Source organism: Squalius cephalus, assembly GCF_949319135.1.
Source record: "Squalius cephalus genome assembly, chromosome: 11".
Classification (NCBI taxonomy): domain Eukaryota; kingdom Metazoa; phylum Chordata; class Actinopteri; order Cypriniformes; family Leuciscidae; genus Squalius; species Squalius cephalus.
In genome coordinates this window covers 3403265-3426625 of record NC_137132.1, presented here as the reverse complement: position 1 = coordinate 3426625, position 23361 = coordinate 3403265, and the positions used below count along the sequence as shown (strand labels likewise).

Sequence of the window (23361 nt, the reverse complement as noted above, 5' to 3'; positions counted from 1 at the left end):
TGTTGTTATTTAATTTGACTTTATTTTATATTTTATAATCCATGCTTTTATTTTGAAAATGGCTGACAGGACATCCTCGTCACGCATGACTTCCGCAACCGGAAAAACGACTCGCATCAACATGAACAAACACCACGGCAGCTGTCAACATACACACACTTCTCGACACTAGATCTATACATCGCGATAACAACTTCAATAAAGTGCTTGAGTTAATCGCGTGCATCACTGTGATCTAAGCGCATTTTCTGCGGTGTGTGTGTGTGATGCAGTGCGGTCGCGTGCGTTATTTCTCTCCATCTGACAGGCAGTGAATGTAAAGAAGAGATCAGTGTGTGATATGAGATAACGGCTCGTGCATGAGACAGTGATGATGCAGTGTGTGCATCAGGCCTCGTGCGGGAATCATTCGCGTCTGGATCATGTATTCGGGTTAAAGGTGTAATAGTGCACGAGAGAGTCAGACAGTGTGAGAGACAGCAGCATGGACACTCTCCTGGACTTTGAGGATTGCATCAGAGACTCTCCTGCGTTCAGGTATGAGCATCTCATTCATGACACGTGACATGTGGCTCATTAGTTCATGATGGGTAGTGATGATGCATCTAAACGACATGGTCTTGTTGTTTGCAAACTCATTCTTGTATCATTTTAAAGAAGTCTATTTAAAATTGATTTATACATTTAAAAAGCTCATGGACATGTCATTTGTAAAATACCCACTATGCTTTGGGGCGTGGTAGTGTGTCTGCTGTGTATGACTTATGCAGATGTGTGTGTGTTTGCAGGCAGTCCCTGGATAAATGCGAGAGTGATGTTGCAGAACTGGAGAGTCGTGTGGAGAAAGTAAGATGAACCAGCCAGCAGATATACATTTTTCCCCCGTTAGGTCTGATTATAATGCGGGTGAAGGTTTTTTTTTGTGTGTGCCGAAAACATTAGTATTTTAAGCTTCATATTATTATAGAAATGAGTTTGTTTTTATATAATATTGTATCAAAGTCATATGTGTGTGTATAATATATAGGGGGCGTATCTATTCATGATGGGGGAGGAGAGAGAGTGAGCCAATCAGCAGTAGGGGGTGTGTCTACTCATGATGGGGGAGGAGAGAGTGAGCCAATCAGCAGTAGTGGGCGTGTCCACTCATGAGAGGAGAGAGTGAGCCAATCAGCAGTAGGGGGCGTGTCTACTCATGATGGGGGAGGAGAGAGAGTGAGCCAATCAGCAGTAGAGGGCGTGTCCTCTCATGATGGGGAGGAGAGAGTGAGCCAATCAGCAGTAGGGGGCGTGTCTACTCATGATGGGGGAGGAGAGAGAGTGAGCCAATCAGCAGTAGGGGGCATGTCTACTCATGATGGGGTAGAGTGAGCCAGTCAGCAGTGGGGGGCGTGTCCACTCAAGATGGGGGAGGAGAGAGAGTGAGCCAATCAGCAGTAGGGGGCGTGTCTACTCATGATGGGGGAGGAGAGAGAGTGAGCCAATCAGCAGTAGGGGGCGTGTCTACTCATGATGGGGGAGGAGAGAGTGAGCCAATCAGCAGTGGGGGGCGTGTCCACTCAAGATGGGGGAGGAGAGAGAGTGAGCCAATCAGCAGTAGGGGGCGTGTCTACTCATGATGGGGAGGAGAGAGTGAGCCAATCAGCAGTGGGGGGCGTGTCCACTCAAGATGGGGGAGGAGAGAGAGTGAGCCAATCAGCAGTAGGGGGCGTGTCTACTCATGATGGGGGAGGAGAGAGAGTGAGCCAATCAGCAGTAGGGGGCGTGTCTACTCGTGATGGGGGAGGAGAGAGAGTGAGCCAATCAGCAGTAGGGGGCGTGTCTACTCATGATGGGGGAGGAGAGAGAGTGAGCCAATCAGCAGTAGGGAGCGTGTCTACTCATGATGGGGGAGGAGAGAGAGAGAGCCAAACAGCAGTAGGGGGCGTGTCCACTCATGATGGGGAGGAGAGAGAGTGAGCCAATCAGCAGTAGGGAGCGTGTCCACTCATGATGGAGGAGCAGAGAGTGAGCCAATCAGCAGTAGGGGGCGTGTCCACTCATGATGGGGGAGGAGAGAGTGAGCCAATCAGCAGTAGGGGGCGTGTCCACTCATGATGGGGGAGGAGAGAGTGAGCCAATCAGCAGTAGGGGCGTGTCCCACTCATGATGGGGGAGGAGAGAGTGAGCCAATCAGCAGTAAGGGGTGTATCCACTTATAATGGGGGGAGGTGCCTGTTTTGCATATCGTGTGCTTGATTGTGGAGGCGGAGCTATACAATTTTTGGAGGAGCATGTTTGTTTTGGTGATTTCAAATATCAACATCATTTCTCAGAAATCGCTTACTGCACCTTTAAAAGTTTTTTTGAACGGGGAGGAATTTTTGACTTATGTCAAAAGATCAATGTAAAATAATTTCCTCTCTCTCTCTCTCTCTCTCTCTCTCTCTCTCTCTCCCCCCTTCTCTCCCTCTCTCTCTCTCCCCCCCCCCCCCCTCTCTCCCTCTCTCTCTCTCCCTCTCTCCCTCTCCCTCTCTCTCCCCGTCTCTCTCTCTCTCTCTCTCTCTCTCTGTAGGTGATGAAGTTGTGTGGTCAGATGGTGGATGCGGGGCAGAACTACACCTCCTGCAATCAGCTGTTCCTCTCCGGACTGGCTGAGTTTACGGCGTATCATAAGAGCGACGGGGTTATTCTGGTGAGTACAGATGTCTGATGGGTCACGACCTTTGGCCAGGCCTCTCACGCTGACCTCTCACTGCTTGTGTTTCTGTAGAATTGCCTGCGTCAGTTCAACCAAGGCCTTCAAGAGATGATCCAGTTTCAGACGGTGAGTCTTATCTTGTATTTTTCAGCCCTTATGTACATTTTTGGAGAGATTGCACTTTTTGAGCGGCTTCTTGTGGAAATTGAATAAAATTTGAATTTATAAAAGCCCTTCTAGGGACGTGTTGCAAATTAGCTTCAGCTACAAGCACAATGATACACGCATCGGATGGCTGTTGTCACAGTATTATCTTTGCTTATTGTATCTGTCCCTATACAAATAAAACATTAAATACATAAATTTCCAGTAAAATCTGATGGGACGAGTCTTTTTCAAAGCTGATATACATGCACCTTTGTAGACAATCCTTTTGCACTTGTGCATATTTTTGATTATAAATGTGTTTTCATGCAGATGCTGTTTGATCAGACTCAGAGAGCAATTACCCAGCAGCTCTCAAACCTGCTTTCACAGTACGTAACATCACACACACACACACACACACACACACACACACACACACACACACACACACACACACACACACACACACACGTTCACTAGGGTTGGGTTTCCAGAGCCGCTCTGTGAGTCAATGAAGTTCATCAGCATTTTACAGTTTAATTTAAGAAAAACTCATTATATCATTAACACACGGAAACCCAAAGGTCTTCATCACAACCCGTCAAAATAAAAGTTCGGTTTAACTTGATAATATATTACTGTTGTAGAGTAGAATTTAGATATCTCAATTTAATAATAATACTAACACTAATAATAATAAATGATTATCAAAAATTAATTCTTTAAGGAATAATCACACTTTTGTTGTAATTTTAACAGTATAAAGCTCAGTTGTGCCGCATGTTCTTTGACAAAAAACAGTTTAATTTCATATAAAAGATCAATTAAATTAATGTTTTATGTCTTCATTTGATTACTAGAAAATTGACAATACAGAATTTGTGGAAAACAAAACATTTCATAGAATTTTGTTATTACTAAAATGGTTGTTTTTTTATTAATATTCAAGCATCACAGACAATGGCAGACAGCTCTGGATTAATGTCAATAACACTTCTACAAATGACTTAGTTTCTTTACAGTTATTGAGGTAAACATGCCTAAATTACAGAAAAAAGGTTCAAATGAGCGGTGAAAGGTGCCCAACCCTAACGTTCACACACTTCCGCAGTACTAAAGGGTAATGGTGTGTCCTGTGACAGATTTGTGCCGCAGATTCGCGACACTCGCCGTGAGTTCCTCCGGATCGGAGAGGATCTCGACGGCACCGTTGTGAAGAACGCTCAGGTCAGCCGACACAAACCCGTCGACGCCGAGAGAGCCACTCACTTGCTGCTCGCCACACGCAAATGCTACCAACACTTCGCCCTGGACTACTGCCTGCAGGTAATGCTAGTCAGTCGTGCTTTGTTCTACATTTTTATAGCATTTAGCTTTCCTAATGATGTCCACATATAATGGAAATCAAGCAAAACCATTTTAATTTAGTTTTGCTTGACCTGTTGCTACTGTACCTTTAAGACTTAAATGAGCCCCTATTATTTTCATATTATTATATTATATTTTATTATCGACATGTTTTATATTATATTTTAGTTTGTTTTTATATTATATTTTATTTCATGCAAGTTTTATATTATATTTTAGTTTATATTTTTATATTATATTTTATTATAGGCTTGTTTTATATTATTTTTAGTTAGTTTTTAAATTATATTTTTTTATATTATATTTTATTATAGGTATGTTTCATATTATATTTTAGTTTGTTTTTATATTATATTTTATTACAGGCATGTTTATATTATATTTCAGTTTATATTTGCACAATATATTTTATTATACGCATATTTTATATTGTATTTTAGTTTTTAATTTTTATATTATATTTTAATTATAAGCATGTTTTATATTATATTTTAGTTTATATTTTTATATTAAATTTAATAATAAGCATGTTTAATATTATATTTTACTTTGTTTTTATACTATAGTTTGCATTTTTATATTATATTTTATTACATGCATCTTTTATATTATATTTTAATATAGGCATGTTTTATATTATATTTTAGTTTATGTTTTTATATTATATTATAGTTTATATTTTTATATTTTAATACAGCATGTTTTATATTATATTTCATTTTATATTTTTATATTATATTTTACAATAACATGTTTCATATTATATTTTAGTTTGTTTTTATATTATATTATAGTTTAATATTTTTATATAAAATTTTATTATAGGCATTTTTTATATTATATTTTAGTCTATATTTTTATATTATTTTATTATAGGTATGTTTTATATTATATTTTAGTTTGTTTTACATTATATTGTTGAATTGTTGTATTTTAAGCAGTTCATATTCTACATTTTTACAGCATTTAGTTTTTTTCTAAAGTCCACATATAATTTTAGTCACGCAAAACCATGGTAATTTGAAGCTGCCCCTGAACATGAGTGAAATGTATTGTTTTTCTTTCTTTTCTTGCAGCTGAATAATTTCAAGGTCCAACAGAAGCTTGATATTCTGAATTCGGTGAGCTGTAATCAGAAAACTTTGTAAATACTATGACATCTTGTTCAGATGAATATAAACTGACTAAAATCATCTGTCTTTCTCAGGTCTTCTCGTATTTTCACGCTCAGTACACATTTTTCCACCAGGGATTCGACCTGCTGAGAGATCTAGAACCGACCATGAAGACGATGGCCTCACAGGTCATACATGAACACACACATCACGCTCAGTTCATACCCCCCCCCCCCCCACACACACACACACACAACAAACCCCTTTACATAGACACACAGTGTTTGATTGCTAATGTTTGATGGATATTGAAGTGTAATAAGAGTAATATCTGTGCGCAGCTCTCTCAGCTGTCGTCTGACTGCGCTGCCAAGAGGAAAGACCTGGAGAACACACACCTGCTTGTTCAGCAAAGGGTGAGATTTTAGTGCTAGTTATATAGGATTTGACGACCACATAAAACAAGTTTGAAGGTACAATTTAGGATCTTATAGCTAGTGTACTCCTAGTTCATTTTTACTCATTTTTAAAAATACTCAATACTCAAAAACAATACTCCGTGATCATTACTCGGTACTCAAAACTCATTACTTACTACTCAATACTCAAAAAAAATACTCGGTGATCATTACTCGGTACTCAAAACTCATTACTTACTACTCAGTACTCAAAACAATACTCGTGATCATTACTCGGTACTCAAAACTCATTACTTACTACTCAATACTCAAAAAAAATACTCGGTGATCATTACTCGGTACTCAAAACTCATTACTTACTACTCAGTACTCAAAACAATACTCGGTGATCATTACTCGGTACTCAAAACTCATTACTTACTACTCAATACTGAAAAAAATACTCGGTGATCTAGGGCTGTCAAACGATTAATCGCATCGAAAATAAAAGTTTGTGTTTACATAATATATGTGTGTGTTTGGAGTATAATTATTTTCTATATATAAATACACACACATGCATATATTTTTAAGAAAAATGTGTTATTTATATATAAAATATTTATATATAATATAAATTATATATAATATAAATATATATACACAGTATATACATGCAAATATTTCTTAAATATATACATGCATGTGTGTGTATTTATATATAGAAAATAATTATACACCGTACACACACATATATTATGTAAAAACAAACTTTTATTTTGGATGCGATTAATCGCGATTAATCGTTTGACAGCCCTACGGTGATCATTACTCGGTACTCAAAACTCATTACTTACTACTCAATACTCAAAAAAAATACTCGGTGATCATTACTCTGTACTCAAAACTCATTACTTACTACTCAGTACTCAAAAAAATACTCGGTGATCATTACTCGGTACTCAACACTCATGACTTACTACTCAATACTCAAAAAAATACTCAGTACTCATTACTCAGAAAAATGCTCATTACTCATTACTCAAAACTCATTACTTATTACTCAATACTCAAAAAATACTCAGTACTCATTACTCAATATTCATTAGTCAAAACATACTCCATACTCAATGCTCTTCACTCAAAACTCAAAAAAGACTCAATACTCATTGCTCATGTAAGCCCGACTAAAGGTCCAATGGCGGTCTCCAATATTACGGGTGACGGCCTCTGAGCATCATTAAAAGTGAGCGAATGTTTGATTATTCTTTTTAACTCTTTAAGTGTATTTTACCCCGCTCAGATTAGGAAGCTATGTCGCTCAGAGCTCCTCATGTCTTCTGTTTAACGCGGGTCTCGCGTACATAAGCTCGTCAGTTTTGGTCACCAAACAGAGGTAATTGCTATATACCTGAGATCAGTCGCATTCACGCTTACACAATCAAAGATACTTTGGTATAGCCCCCGTGGTTTTTGCATACACTTGAATTTAACTTAACGTTTACTTCAGTAGAGGTATGGCCACTATTACAGATATAAGCTGACCAACTTTACTTCTCTTATAATAGCTTTGGATTGGCCATGCCGTGGTTTCCCACGTACACTTATCTAAAGTAACATTAAATTAAAACAGAGGTAAGACACACACAAATTTAGGTTGATCAAACAGCATTTGCTGCCCTAAATGGAAATTCCCTTCTTGTATTTGCAAACCAAGTACAATTGAATTAGTGCCAAATATTAGTCGTCACTTTACAAATGCTCTGGAATAAAGAGAAAAAATGCGAACCTGACATTAGAAAATACATGATGCTTAGAGTCTCGGCCACTCTCCGCATCACAGGCTAATTTGAGCTACAAATCGCCACAAGCCTTCTTCAGCATCTCCCTAAACACTCAGACCAAGGAAACCTCTTTTCAAATGTAAACATGAGTTCACAGTGGGAATTGGCATTAATCACCGTCCGAGACTTACTGGGAACAGAGGTTGATTTACATGGAAACATTTGCTAACAATGAAAATTTGCATTGAGTTTACACCTTTTGGGAGCCTGATGCCATTTGCCTGGAAGACACACCCTCCTCTGTGTGGGAGTTATCTCTAAAACTCTTAAATACCTTATTACCCTTTGGTTTATTTCTTTGGGAATGAGACATTTATACCAGTCGCACTGAGACATTTCAAATGATACCAAACATGTATGAAAATAATTCACATTTAAACCATATAGATTTTTGGGTGAATTTCAGGTGATCTCAGCATGAGAGAGAGGGAGTGGGGGAAGAGGGAAAGAGATGTATTCTGAGGTGAATAAAATGATTGAATCAAATGGTGATGCTAACTTCACAAGAAAGAGTTCAAATGTTAATTTCCAGAAAGGGAGTGGCCGTTCTTCTCGGGGAGTGGTCGCTCCTCAACCAGACTGCTCGGCATTTTCTAATTTCTCAAGTCTTACACTCAAAAAATACTCAATACTCATTACTCAAAAAATATGCATTACTCAATACTCATTACTCATTTAAACTCATTATTCATGTAGAAATACTCATTTAAAATGTACAGTCTCCTACAGAAAAAGCGAGCAAAACCATTTCTATCTCAACATTTCTTATTTACATAAACATTTCTTCAATGAAAGACTCTGAAATGAGAAATTCACTAAATTATAAAATTATTCTGTCACAGTACAAAAAGCAGATCAGAAGCAAATCGTCAGATCTTGATTATTAATAGTTCTTTTTAATTATTAATTTAAAACAGTGTTACTGAAAATAATTTCAAAAGTAATGCATTACAGTACTGCGTTACTCCCTAAAAAATAACTAATTGCGTTACTTTTTATGTAAAGAGTTACTTTTTCTCATCTGGCTGAGGCTCAATCTCTTTTTTTTTTTTGCAATTGTTTAAAGCAGTAATCAATTCAATAACATAGCCTATATAACATATACATTCATTGTATTAAAAAAAAAGAGGTATATCGCATTTCATGGAAGGATAGTGCTACTGCATACAGAAAGACCTTAAAAACGGTTAGATCTGCTAACTAATACTAGAAAAGGCATTATCCTTACAACTGAGCTCCTTTTTAGGACCCAACCCCCCCCCCCCAACCCCAACACTGGTTTCAAATGTCAACATGAAAAAATAAAACTGTTCAGTCATAGTGAGTTTGAGAGCTGATATGATTCTGGAGGTTGATATTTTGATGGTGTACGTTTGCTAACGGTTGATAATGATTGTGTGTGTGTTTGGTAGGACGCGTCTGGAGAGGCGGTTATTGTGTGTAATCCGTCTGACGGAGGAACGATTCAAGGCTACCTGTTCAAACGTTCACGCAAGAAGAACAAGACATGGAAGAGGTGAGAGACCCAGTTTTATTTTACTGTCACTGAGATAATATTTAAATATTTTATTCATATTTTGAATTAGTCTTGAGGATTTTAAGTAAAGATCATGTTCCATGAAGATATTTAGTAAATTTCCTACCGTAAATATATAAAACATGTATTTGTGTGAGTGAATGCTGCACAATCGCCAACATAAATGAACAACTTTAAAGGAGATTTTCTCAATGTTTCGATTTTTTCACACCCTCAGATTCCAGATTTACAATAGTTGTATCTCGACCAAATATTGTCCTATCCTAACAAACCACACATCAATGGAAAGCATATTTATTCAGCTTTATGATGATGTATAAATCTCATCTGGTTTTGTCGTCCAGGGTCACAAATGGTAATGCACTGTTTCTGTAATTGTTTCCATCTCTCAGGTGCTGGTTTTACACTGAAAATAATCAGTTAATCTACTCAAAATCACACAAGGTAAACCATCATCCACATCAGTCTAGCAGAAACTGATCATATTAACGTGTTTCACTCAGTGTGTGTGCGTGTCTGTGTGTGTTTTAGGAGCAGCCTCTCGTTCTGTTCGATGATCTGCGTCTGTGTGCAGTGAAATCTCTGGATGTGGTCGACCGCCGCTTCTGTTTTGAGCTGCTGTCAGTGCAGAAGTAAGATGATGAAACACACACACATATCCCTTACGAAAATTAACCATGGATTTACTACAAATAAAACCAAAAAACCATGGTTATTATAGTTAAACCATGGTAACTTCAAATTAACCGTGGTTTTGCTACACTAACCATAGTTTAACCATGGTATTTGATGTAAATCTGCTGAAAAACTATGATTACTAGACTTTTACTGTAGTTAAACCATGGTTGATTTTCGTAAGCGTTAGTATCGACATACAAATCTACAAGCACAACGCCTCTGCTTGTCCAGAGACGTCATAATGTTATAATAAAAAGGTGATTGTGTTAGTAATTGTGCATCTTTGCACAGGTGTTGTGTGTTACAGGCTGATTCTGAGGAGCTGAAGTTGGCGTGGATTAATGCCGTTCAGGGCTGTATAGACATTGCGTACCGCGATCAAGTGACAGATCAAAACACTCAGGTACAAACACACACACACACACACACACACACACACACACACACACACATTTGCACACATATACTTGGAAGCATTTTCACGTTTGTTGTTTTACACTTTCGCTAATTGTCCTTTAGACTCGCCCTTACAGAAGCTTTTTGGCCTTTTTGGATATTTGATGTGAAATAAATTCTTTTTATGGAAAACTCAATAAAACGTTCAGTTCTAAAATATATCTGGAAATATTGAATCAAATGATGAGTTACAAAAATCCAGTTTCACAAACAAAAGAGGCTTTCGCACCGGAGGAACCTTTTCATAGTTCCTAGAACGATTGGCGGAAGTTCCCGGATTTTGGTGTGTTCGCACCGCAGGAAATAGGAATGATTTTAGTTCTAGGAACTAGTTTTGGAGGAACTAATTTCACTCCTACTTTAGAGTCGCTCTAAACCAGCACTATATGAACTATCGTGACATTAGTGTTCGCTGATTGGCCGAACGCACGAAAAACACCAGCACCCGCCATTTAAAAAAAAAGGCTGTGTAAACACACAGATTATAGCCTATATATTTACCCCAAAAACTAACTCTACGAACATGGAAAACAGTGATAGATGAACCTTAACCTTTACGCTGAGGAGAAAATATAATGCAACTTTGAGGAGACCAAGAGAAACATGATTATGTATTTCTGCTCAGCAACATTGGGCATCAACCACACGGCAAACGCTAATAACTTTCAATGTATAACAGTTCTATCTAATAATGTATTAGACTGTTGTTCAGATCGTAAACTAATGAACACTGAGAATGCGAGCGCTGTGAACTCAGGCTCTGGCGTTCTCAGCACGTCAAAATAAAGGTCTGCCGCGTCGTCAAAATAAAGGTCTACAGCGCCATCAAAATAAAGGTCTGCCACGTCATCAAAATAAAGGTCTAAAGCGCCGTCAAAATAAAGGTCTACAGCGCCGTCAAAATAAAGGTCTGCCGCACTGTCAAAATAAAGGTCTACAGCGCCATCAAAATAAAGGTCTGCCGCGCCGTCAAAATAAAGGTCTGCCACGTCATCAAAATAAAGGTCTAAAGCGCCGTCAAAATAAAGGTCTACAGCGCCGTCAAAATAAAGGTCTGCCGCACTGTCAAAATAAAGGTCTACAGCGCCATCAAAATAAAGGTCTGCCACGTCATCAAAATAAAGGTCTAAAGCGCCGTCAAAATAAAGGTCTACAGCGCCGTCAAAATAAAGGTCTGCCGCACTGTCAAAATAAAGGTCTACACCGGCGTCAAAATAAAGGTCTGCCGCGCCGTCAAAATAAAGGTCTACAGCGCCGTCAAAATAAAGGTCTACAGCGCCGTCAAAATAAAGGTCTGCCGCACTGTCAAAATAAAGGTCTACAGCGCCGTCAAAATAAAGGTCTGCCGCGCCGTCAAAATAAAGGTCTACAGCGCCGTCAAAATAAAGGTCTGCTTTGCCGTCAAAATAAAAGTCACAACAACAAGTGCAGCTTACGTCACTTCAGAGTTCCTACTTACGGTGCGAATGCAACCAGAAAACCATTCCTAAGGGAACCATTATTTCTCAGGGAACCATCCTGGTGGCGAGTTCCTAGAACTACCCAGTGCGAAAACCCCTAAAATGGGTATTCATTGATCAAAAGCTGTGTAGTTTACATGAGTACCGTCTTAGATTGGTTTAAGTCATATTTACCTCTTGTGCTCTTCGTGTGTCGGTCAAAAATTACTGAATTATTATTATTATTATTTTCAAGGAAATAAATGTGGCGAGTGAAAATACTGAGTGGCTTGTAACTTTGGAAAACCACGAGGCACAGTGAGCAAAAAACTTAATGTCAAGCCCTGCATGTATTGTGTCATTTGCATATTGTGTGTGTCTAGGTGAAGGAGAGCTCCGCCCCTGTGCCAGTCTTAGACCCGCCCCCTCACCCCCCCGCTCTGGGCGTGGCTCTCCGTGGCAACGGAAACCAACGCTGCTGTGACTGCGGGGAGGCGGAGCCTCGCTGGGCCAGCGTGAACCTTGGCATCACCATGTGCATCGAGTGCTCGGGCATCCACAGGTCATTTCCATCTACATAAACTATATTGTATTCAAAATTCACAACTTAGAAAGTCAGGACACCAGATTTTTACATTGGTAATTATGACAGTATGATATAAAGCAGTAAACATGGTTTATATAGTATTACTCATGAACTCTATGATATTTAATGGGTTTATTTGTGTTGACAGGAGTCTTGGCGTTCATCTGTCCAAAGTTCGATCACTCACTCTTGATTCCTGGGAGCCGGAACAGTTAAAGGTCCGACATTCATTTCATCAAAATCTCTGATATAAACTAGTTACAGCACTTATTTGTCACAAGATTTCAAGTCATTGGTGCACAGCTGATGCATTACATGTACAATTAAAAACCAAATAGCATTTATTTGATCTTTTGCAGTTTTTTTACTTAGATGTGTTTATTGTCTCGTACTAACTCTAACTCTGTCAGTTATGCTTCTGTTTTGCTATTGGTTGATCTTTGTTTAACTCCGCCCCTTCACAGCTGCTATGTGTTCTGGGTAATGAAGTCATTAATGGCATTTATGAGCGTAACCCAATAGATGGACTACAGAAGCCCAGCGCGGGCAGTCCACGGTACGAGTCTCACACACACCTCAAACACGAAGTGTGTTTCACACACGCATGCTGGAATATTAAGAGCTTTGAGTGTATTCATGATCATCGTCACTGCCTCTCTCAGGCAGGACAAAGAACAGTGGATTCGGTTCAAGTATGTGGAGAAGAGATTCGTGAAGCGTGATCCTGATGGTCCTGATGTTGGTGAGTGTGTTTGTGCTGTTTATCTTTTATTAATGCTATTTTAAATATAAAACACCTTATGCACTTTTGATAAAATAATTATTTTATAATTGTATAATTTATTTGTATAATTATATTATAATTTTTTTTATTTTATATTATTTTAATTGATTAAATAATTATTAAACTCTAATTATTTTAATTGTTAATTAAAATATTTAATTTGAATTCTTTTAATTTATTTAATTTTAATAATACTGTAATTATTTTAATCAATTGAAGTATTATTTTATCGTTCAAATAATTAGATCATTGTAATTGTAAATAATTTAAATGCAATAATTTAAATTAATTAAAACATTATAATTAATAACTTACTTTACATAAAATTAATTACTTTAATTTTAAATAATGATTTTTTTATTAATATAATATTTCATAATTAACTATTCCATTTTCAATTAAATTATTTAAATTATAAATTAAAAAAATGTAAATAATATACTTTGTACTTTGTAATACTGCTGTAATTTGTAATTAAAATAAATAATTTTCATTTACATTAAAAAATAATCAAATAGTATAATTATTTTAATTGTTAATTAAATATTTAATTTGAATACTTTTTTTATTTAATTTTAAATTATTTTTATTTAAATATATAATTAAAGTATTATTTTATAATTCAAATAATTACATAATTTTAATTCATATAATTAATAGCATTGTTTTATATTATATATTATTATTTTAAAGTGATATTTTATAATGAATTATAAAATTACCGTAATTTTTTTTTTATTAATTCGAATAATATCTTATAATTTATTATAACATTTTCAATTAAATTATTCAAATTATTAATTTTTAAAAAATTATATAAAATTTAAAAACTATAATTTAAATAATTTTTGGATTCAAATGAAGTAACGAGCAGTAGAACGATAATTAGGACACAGCGTATGTAAGAACACGTGTTTCTCATGACTGTACAGAAGCAGCAAAGCTGCGTGCCGGAGAGAGGCTGTATCAGGCGGCGCTGAACGGGCAGCTCGTTGCCATGGCGACGGCGCTGGCCGAGGGCGCGGAAGTGAACTGGAGTGATCCTGAGCGGGAGGGACGGACGGCTCTGATTGGTTCAGCCATCGGGGTGAGTGACAGCGGCCTCTGGGAGTGTGAGGGTTTCTGTGTGTGATTCTGGTCTTCAGTGATGTGTGTGTGTGTGTGTGTGGCAGGGCTCTCTGCTGGCGTGTGAGTTTCTGCTACAGAACGGCTCTAATGTGAATCACAGAGATCAGCACGGTCAGGGCGCTCTTCACGCCGCCGCCACTTACGGACACACCGGGTACCAAACGTCCTCTCCATCACATGCTTACCGTGACTGATGTGTAATGACGATGATAACCTGTGATTGGTCACTTCAGACAGGTGTGTCTGCTGCTCAAGAGAGGAGCCAATCAGTACGCAGCTGACGAAAAGGGAAACGATCCGCTCAGTATCGCCATAGAAACCGCCCACGCTGACATCGTCACTTTGTGAGTGATCAGTGTGTTTGTGTGTGTGTATGTCAGTGTGTGTTAGAAATCATAATAATGCAGTGTGTGTGTGTGTTTCAGGTTGAGAATGGCCCGAATGAATGAGGAAATGAGGGATTCAGAGGGATTCTTCGGATCTGTTGGTAATTAATATGCACAGAAAGTTCTAAAAGAACAGCATTTATTTGAAGATAGAATCTTTTGTAACATTATAAATGTCTTTACTGTCACTTTAGATCTATTTAATGTGTCCTTGCTGAATAATGTAACTAAAGTGCTATTTTATAATTAAAATAATTAGATCATTGTAATTATAAATTATTTCAATTTCTAAATATTAAAAAAGGAGATGCCGTCAGTTACATCAGGACGAACTGGATCTCAATTATTATATTCTAGGATATCTTTATAAATGTCTTTACTGTCACTTTTGGGCAATTAAACAGATTTTTTTGCATTTAATTGACCAAAAGTGACAGTAAAGACATTTATAATGATATCATAGAATATAATAATTAAGATCCAGTTTGTCCTAATGTAACTGACGGCATCTCCTCTTAAAAATATTAGACATTTAAATAATTTAATAATAACTTTACTATATATTCACATAGAAAACAGTTATTCTAAACTATAATAATATTTGACTGTTTTTACCATATTTTAGCCTTGTTGAGCATAATTGACTTCTTTCAAAAACATTATAAAATCATACCAACCCCAAACTTTTGAATGGTAGTGTATTAGAGAAACTTTAAGGTGGAATTTTCCACCTTCAAAAATAAACTACTGATTATTTGGAATAAATTACAACTTATTCACATAGAAAACTTGTAATAATTCAAATTGTAATAATATTTCAGAATTTTTACTGTATTTTTGGTCAAATAAATCAAAGAAATCTTAATTATTCCGACCTTTTGATTGTTACTTTATGTCAAGCAGAAACATTTCACAAACACTTATGTTAAGTTCAGTTTGTAATGAAACTTTGCCAACAACAACAAATAAAAACTCTTCTCTGGCTTTCCCTCAGGAGACGACGAAACATTCCAGGATATTTTCCGTGATTTCAGTAACATGGCGTCACACGACCCGGAGAAACTCTCTCGCCGTCAGTTCGTGAGGAGCGGTGAGGACGAAGAGGAGAAGAGCTAGAGCGGGTCATGGGTCACGTGAGGTCAGAGGTCACGCTGATGCACTATGGGACAAGGGAACAAAACGCAAAAGAGGGAACTCTTAATGTGACTCTGAGTGTGTGTGTGTGTGAGCATCATTGTGACTGTTTTAATGAGTGTGTTTCTGTGTGAAGTGATCCGGTCCGACTCATTTCATCCACACATATGAACTGACGGTTGCTTTTACTGAAGGCTTTTGACACGTACGGTTGTCAACTGTTTTATATTGTGCTGTTGTACTACACTGAGCCTGCAGTAAATACAGTGGTTATTTAGGGTAGGTCAACATGAAACCAAAAGTGACCTTACTTCCCCCTCTGGGTCCCTTCGGTCTGAACAAATACAGAAAAAATATTTGTTTTGAATTTAATATTTTTGTTTTTGCTTCATCAGATTTGGATGACATTTGGTGACTTTTGTCGCATTAGCTATGTGAACACACACGCAAAATGATTCGGATGCATTAAAGGGTCCTAAAAAAAAAAGTCACACTTGGCTCTTTCACGGTCAAAAATGACCCACATTGGAAATGAACGGGAAATACACAAAAAAAAATAGGAAAACTCAGAATCTTTTGGTGGTACAGACTACAGATGTACAGATCTACAGCCACTGTGCAGAAACAAAGTGCAGAGCAGTGAAGAATTATCACTATCCGTTCCTTATTAGATTTATCAAATACTGAATAACAGAAATGCTTTCCATCTAACAAAATGTTAATGTTTGATTGTAATCATAATGCAAAACCTGACATTTATCTAAAAGAAATATCGAAACCTTGACAAAAGTTAGTCTTTCAGAATGTCTAAATGTATGCAAAACCTAATAAAAGTAAGAAATTATGTTTCCAAAAGCCTTTATGTAAGGATTTATGTATATTACTTTTAAAAACTATTCTCACTTAAATAAAAAAATTTTTTAAAAGGATTTTAAAGGCCTTCAGTCTATTTTAATGTGAAATATTGCATTTAATGACAAATAACAACAACAAAAAATTATTCTAATGGACAAAATAGCTCATAATTTTTTTTATAAATATTGCAGTGTCATAAAATCCCCTCAAAATTCTAAATAATAATAATAATAAAAAATGATTGAACAAAAAAATACAGAGCAAAACCTGATATTTATCTGATATTAAAAATAAATATCTAAACCTTGACAAAGTTAGTCTTTCAGAATGTCTAAATGTATATCTAAATGCAAAACCTAATAAAAGTAAGAAATTATGTCTAAAAAAACAACGGGAATCCAAAAGCCTTTATGTAAAGGATTTATGTATATTACTTTTAAAAACTATTCTCACTTAAATACATTTTTTTTTAATTATATTGCATTTAATGACAAAAAAAAAAAAAAAAAAAAAAGATTCTAATGGACAAAATAGCTCATATTTTTTTTTATAAATATTGCATAGTGTCATAAAATCCCCTCAAAATTCTAAATAATAATAATGAAAAAATGATTGAACAAAAAAGTGCAGAGCAAAACCTGATATTTATCTGGTATTAAAAATAAATATCTAAACTGTAATCCAAAAGCCTCTTTATATATTTATATAGTAAGGATTTATGTATATTACTTTTAAAAGTTATTCTCACTTAAATAAAAAATAATTCAAAAAGGATTTTAAAGGCCTTCAGTCTATTTTAATGTGAAATATTGCATTTATTGAAAAATAACAACAAAAAAAAGACAAAAATGGACAAAATAGCTCATAAAAAATGTATAAATATTGCAATGTGTCATAAAATCCCCTCAAAATTCGAAATAATGATAAAAAAAAAAATGATTGAACAAAAATATATTACATTGATTTTCCTAGAAAAAAAGGTTTCATTCGAGGTTCAGTCACTTTTGAGCGAGAAGGAGCCAGATGTGTACCAGATGTGACCCGTACCAGAAGAGGAATGTTCCTGGAGGATTCATCAGTGAACGCTAGTCACACTTCGGAAAACTTTAATAACTCGCACCTCATACACAACATCTTTCACTTCGGCTCACATCTCTAATGCTCTATATATCATAATCTCTGATCTGGCAACACTTCTGTTTGTTAACTACGTTAGTTAACACGTACTGTAACTCATAAAGCATTTATTGATCTAAGTTCATGTTCATTTCAACATTATTTAAATCAATCTGTTATTAATATTGGTAACACTTTACAATAAGGTTTCATTTGTTAACATTAGTTAATGCATTAATTAACATGAACAATACATGTGTTACAGTATTTATGCATCTTTGATAACATTAGTTAATAGAAACACTGCTGTTCATTGTTTGCTCGTGTTAAATCTCAGTGCAATAGCGAATGTTAACCAATAAAACTATAAGTAAGTGTTGAAATGAACATTAACTGAGATTAATAAACACTGCAGTGTTGTTAGTTAATAACTTCACCTTACTGTAAAGTGGAAGACCTTATTTTGTCTTGAGTATGTGTTTCATGTTGACTGTAAATGCACACTGAATAAATATAAATATATAAACAGTTATAACAATTAATATGTGATACACAATATGTCTTAAAAGTTTGTGTCTTATTCTATCTAATAAACAAGCTATTTAACTATTGAAATGTTCTCTCTGTTTATGACATAGACATAAAAATACACGGTTTGTTTTGTTATGAACACAACAGAAAACACTTCCACTTATAGAATAAGCTTGAGCTCCAACATTTCATCTGGGTAATAAATCATCCATGAAGAGAAGGACATATACAAAAATATATGTTTGTCTCTGCATTTTTTCATTATTTTGATGTTACAGTACAAAATAGTAAATAGTTGTATATTTCAGAGAAAATATTTCACATTGAGAAACACATTTCTATAAGACGTAGAAATTAAAGTTTAGCATCCATAATAAAAAGATTGAAACAACTTATTATATCTTCACTTATCTATAAAATATTTTTATTAAAAAAATATATATTTTTAAGCTTTTTGTTTTATTTTGTATTTGTTTTGTTATTTTTGTTTATATACTACATAAATTAATTTCATATTGACAACAAGCACACTGAACAAATACAAATAACAACTATATTACATTTAAATATATAAATGTAAACAATCGCGATTCTCAAAATACTTGAAATGTTTGTTTTTTTTTAAATCAGAAGTTGGCAAATTACACGAAATGCTAACAATCACTATCAAATAGTTTATCTATTCTATAAGAAATCAATAAAAAACACTATATGAAATGGAAATATATTTGATTTGTAATTAGAACGAAACAAAAACGCGCGCTTGCTATGCCCCGCCCCTGAAATCATGACGTTGTGACTGACGTAATTTCAAAGCGCCGGCGCGCACACACGCATGCGTTCATTGGGCGGCGACACCACCATTTTAGAGGAAGAATGGAAACACGTACAGTTATTGACCATCAGTAATGCATCGATAGTATCATTAATAAGAGCCCATGTTAAAGACTCGGACGGATAGAAGATTTCCGCGGGTCAACAGAAGTTCCGGGTTCTGATTCTGCGGTACCGGCGCGGATCTGACATCACTTCAGACTCTGTTCTGGGTTTATTGTTGTTGTTCGTCTGTGTGTGTGTGTGTGTGTGAGTGTGTGTTCAAGTGAAACTCAAGCAGCGCGGTTCCGTCCAGAGTCCAGATGGATGGAGACGAGGAGATCCGCTCAGGTACAACACACTCTTGAATCCAGACAATTACGAAACATTAACATGGTAACACCATGCTAACACCATGGTATTCTTAGCATAGCATGGTGTTTGAGTATATTACACAAGCATTACCATGTAATTCATCAAAGTACCATGATATATTCATGTTTTTTTGGACATATACCATGGTAATGCCATGCATTTGGACATGTACTATGGTAATACCAAGGTATTCTTAAAATAGCATGGTGTTTGAGTATAGTACACAATCATTACCATATAATTCATCAAAGTACCATGATTTTTTGAACATGTACCATAGTAATACCATGCATTTGGACATAACATCATGGTAATCTTAGTATATAATGGTGTTTGAGTATAGTACAGAAGCATTACCATATAATTCATCAAAGTACCATGGTATTTTCATGTTTTTTCTTCTTTTTTTCTGACTTGTAGTACTATGGTAAACCGTAAACACCATGGTATTCCTAGTATATCGTGGTGTTTGAGTATAGGACACATGCATTACTTTATAATTCATCAAAGTACAATATTATTTTAATGTTTTCTTGGACAAGTACCATGTTAACACCGTGGTACTTTTTGAAATACCTAAGTAAATACCATGGTGTATGAATGTAATAAACATGCATTACAGTGTCCTTGTACGAGCACCATGGTATTCTTTGAGTACCTTAGAGTAACAGTGCTTTTGTGTACGTACTACAATCTGATACTATATTACTGGTGATATTACTTTAGTGGCTTACTCTTATTTCATTAGTGGGAGTGTATTTAAAGTCCTTATCATATCGTTAGTACATGATGTATATTATGTGATCATACTGTAAATCCTAAAACCGCAGATTTTCATCATTTTTTAGATGCCACAAGATTCATCTGTGATTATATCATGTGACCAGAAAACAAAAGAATAGGAAGTATCATCAGCAACACTTGAGACGGCTCAGTGTTTCACTGCAGAGCGCAGTCAGATATTAGTGTCGCTGTCACGTGATGATGGATCTGGTGAAGAAGCTGTTAGCGGTCAATATATCGATTTTGAGAATAATAGTTTTGAGAATTGTTTTTTGAGATGGTGATTGAATATGAGCCAGATGCAGGAAATGACAAAGCAAAGTGATGATGGTGTAAAACATCTGCTCAAACTCAACCCTTCCTAAATATCCTTTATTTTATTCTTCTGCAATTGTTTCTCTAATATCAGGAGAGTTTTATATTATCGCGACAGGTAGAGATCGATCCGGGTCGCTAAAGACCAGAATATGTAATAATGTTTGGTGAAACATTCATACGTTTAAGGGTTATAAAAAAAAATTCGACAGATTAATCAAATTTTTGTTTAATCCATAATCCAACGATTATGAAAACGTGATAATCAAGATAAAATGGTCATTCATGCCGCTTCTTTCCTTTAAAGCGCTGTGCTTTCACTCCTAAAAAGCTTAAACTTAACGTTCAAATCATATAACGTGACTGTTGTAAAATGCAGTCGACTGTGAGACATGCTTTATTTTAAATACAGTGGTGTGAAAAAGTGTTTGCCCCCTTGGTAAATATGATCAAATGTGGCTGTAAAGAATAAATCTGCATTTTTAATCCTTTTGATATTTTATTTAAAAAATGTGCAAAAATCTAACCTTTCATTGAAGTAAAATAATTGAAAGTGGGGGGAAAATCACATTATGAAATAAATGTTTTTCTCCAAAACACGCTGGGAAAACATGTTTGCCCCCTTTTATTAAATACTTTTTGCAACCTCTTTTTGCCAAGATAACAGCTCTGAGTTTTCTCCTTTAATGCCTGATGAGTTTGGAGAACACCTGACAAGAGATCAGAAACCATTCCTCCACACAGAATCTCTCCATCCTGTTCTCCGTTATAAGATGTCTAGCACAGGCTGTCAGGTTTAGATTTTTTATCTGTTGGTATTTAATCGAATCCGTGATGCCATGTATCTGAACAAGATGTCCAGGACCTCTGGCAGAAAATTAGGCCCACAGCATTAAAGATACAGCAGAGTATTTCATTTTACACATGGGGTACTTTTATATCCCTGTATGCACCAAACCCATCTTAAGTGTTTGCTGCCAAAAAAAGCGAATGTTTTTGTTTCATCTGACCAGTTCCAGTAGTGTCAGCTACTTTTCAAATGTTGTATGGTCAGATGAAACAAAAACATTAGCTTTTTTGGAGCAGTTATCTCAGAGCTGGTATCTTGGAAAAAAGAGGTTGCAAAAAGTATTTAATAAAAGGGGGCAAACATTTTTTCCCAGCGTGTTTTGGAGAAAAACATTTATTTCATAATGTGATTTTCCCCCCACTTTCAATTATTTTACTTCAATGAAAGGTTAGATTTTTGCACATTTTTTAAATAAAATATCAAAAGGATTAAAAATGCAGATTTATTTTTTACAGAGACATTTGATCATATTTACCAAGGGGGCAAACACTTTTTCACACCACTGTATGAGTTATTAAAAGCGCGTTAAACTGCGAGATAGAGTGATTTCTACACACTTTCTGTGAGACGGAGCGAAACACGGGCGAGTGAAGTGTACTTGGAGTTTCAGCCGCGCCTAAACACTCAAATATACACACAAATATGTCAAAACATCCGTCTTTACCGAGTGAGTATCTACATAAAGACAGTCTGTTGTGTCTTCAGTGAATAAACAGTCGGATGTGTATCATTATATTAGATCCGTGCATTAAACACAAATATCTGTCATTAATGTTAAACTGAAGACAAAATCACTCGCTGCTCTCGACTGAATAACTTTACTAGCTTTAATAAGTGATAATACAGTGTATAGGCCTGTCGCGATAGTCGATAAGTCAATTAATCGCACAATAAAAAAAAATGAGCTCGATAATTTTTCCGGCCGCGATAATTCCATTTGCATGCTTGTTTGTTTTCCTCGTCTCTCTCTCTCTACGAAAGAGACTGGATGACCACTCTCGGTTCTTTAGCGTATAGTAGGAGTGAACTCTCTTCGTCTCTTGTCAGTCACATGGTCTTTGTGTGGGGAGGCGGTGCGCGGCGCTTGTCAGTCACGTATGGGAAAGCGCCGGCGGGACTGTTTGCGGCGACTGCCGGGAGAGAGAGAAGACGCTAGTTGTGAGTTGCGACAGCGAGCCCGATCACATGAAAATGCGTATCTATACCACGAATGTTATTTCTCGTGCCATTTATACGCCAAAAATAGTTTTTGCGTGCATATGATACGCTCTTTATGGCGTGTAATACGCACGCACTCCTCACCTCTAATCCTAACCAAGTATTTTCAGTGCGTAGCATACACGCAATAAAGTGCGTCTCCGTCTTCCCGACAGTACACAATCACTTGACAAAGTAACAGGAGGACAGTGCAGAATGGTGTGATATGGCTTGTTGAGGCTTTTTTTTATTTGTTTACAAAGGTCCTAACCGGCAGTTTTGCCTGTTATGGAATGTATCACTATTTATGCCTAATGTCTAAAGCCTAATGTTTAATATTTTTTGAAGTGCAATTTTGTTTACATCCATTTTATTTATTAACAGACATTTATTTTGTTAACAGACACTAAGAGTCCATTGCTTTTATTGTTTTTGGTTGTTTTGTTCATTATTTGTGGATATTTAAAATGTTTTCCGTTTTCAATGTTTAATATTCTTTAGAAATAAAAGTTTATAGATCGTCGAAAAGGTGTACCTGCATTATTATGCCATTATAATTATATTAAATGAAAATGGTCTCAGAACGACAATATTATCGTTTATCGCGATAATTTCTTGGACAATTTATCGTCCAGCAAAATTTGTTATCGTGACAGGCCTAACAGTGAAGACTACGCAGTGTTTTAACGTTTAACTCGGGGTTTAATGACTATTTTGACAACTGATTGTTTAATGCAATACTGTGTTTTAAGTTGAATAGAGCAGTTCATAGGCTTGTTTTTAGTCTGGATATTCTCCATAGTACATAGATCGTAACTCACATCAGGATTGTTTGTTATAAGATTG

General features: G+C 35.9%; 2 protein-coding genes across 5 annotated transcripts in view; both read left to right on the top strand.

Moving 5' to 3' along the window:
* The first annotated feature begins 94 nt into the window (after positions 1–94).
* Positions 95–18257, top strand: LOC307167431 (arf-GAP with coiled-coil, ANK repeat and PH domain-containing protein 2). The gene is made up of 22 exons (XM_079886539.1): positions 95–537; positions 789–846; positions 2555–2674; positions 2753–2806; positions 3158–3216; positions 3970–4153; positions 5272–5316; positions 5403–5498; positions 5652–5726; positions 8965–9068; positions 9482–9533; positions 9621–9721; positions 10059–10170; positions 12046–12224; positions 12397–12466; positions 12713–12804; positions 12911–12990; positions 13965–14119; positions 14205–14314; positions 14394–14504; positions 14586–14647; positions 15541–18257. Exons 1-22 carry the CDS (start codon positions 485–487, stop codon positions 15660–15662), a joined length of 2094 nt encoding a protein of 697 aa, XP_079742665.1. The 5' UTR covers positions 95–484; the 3' UTR covers positions 15663–18257.
* Positions 18258–19025: 768 nt separating this feature from the next.
* The window catches only part of iws1 (interacts with SUPT6H, CTD assembly factor 1), a 19130-nt gene continuing 14794 nt past the window's right edge, over positions 19026–23361 (top strand). The window contains exon 1 of one of the 4 annotated variants that reach the window (XM_079886542.1): positions 19026–19346. In XM_079886542.1, the coding sequence (XP_079742668.1) occupies positions 19319–19346 (28 nt within the window). In that variant the 5' untranslated portion in view covers positions 19026–19318. The remainder of the gene's footprint in view (positions 19347–23361) is intronic. The other 3 variants (XM_079886544.1, XM_079886541.1, XM_079886543.1) reach the window with 3 other exon arrangements.

Coding starts and splice junctions, on each gene's coding strand:
- LOC307167431 (XM_079886539.1), top strand. CDS start 485: ATGGACACTCTCCTGGACTTTGAGGATTGCATCAGAGACTCTCCTGCG. Junction 9,069..9,481: donor AAGAACAAGACATGGAAGAG/GTGAGAGACCCA, acceptor TCCATCTCTCAG/GTGCTGGTTTTACACTGAAA. Junction 10,171..12,045: donor TGACAGATCAAAACACTCAG/GTACAAACACAC, acceptor GTGTGTGTCTAG/GTGAAGGAGAGCTCCGCCCC.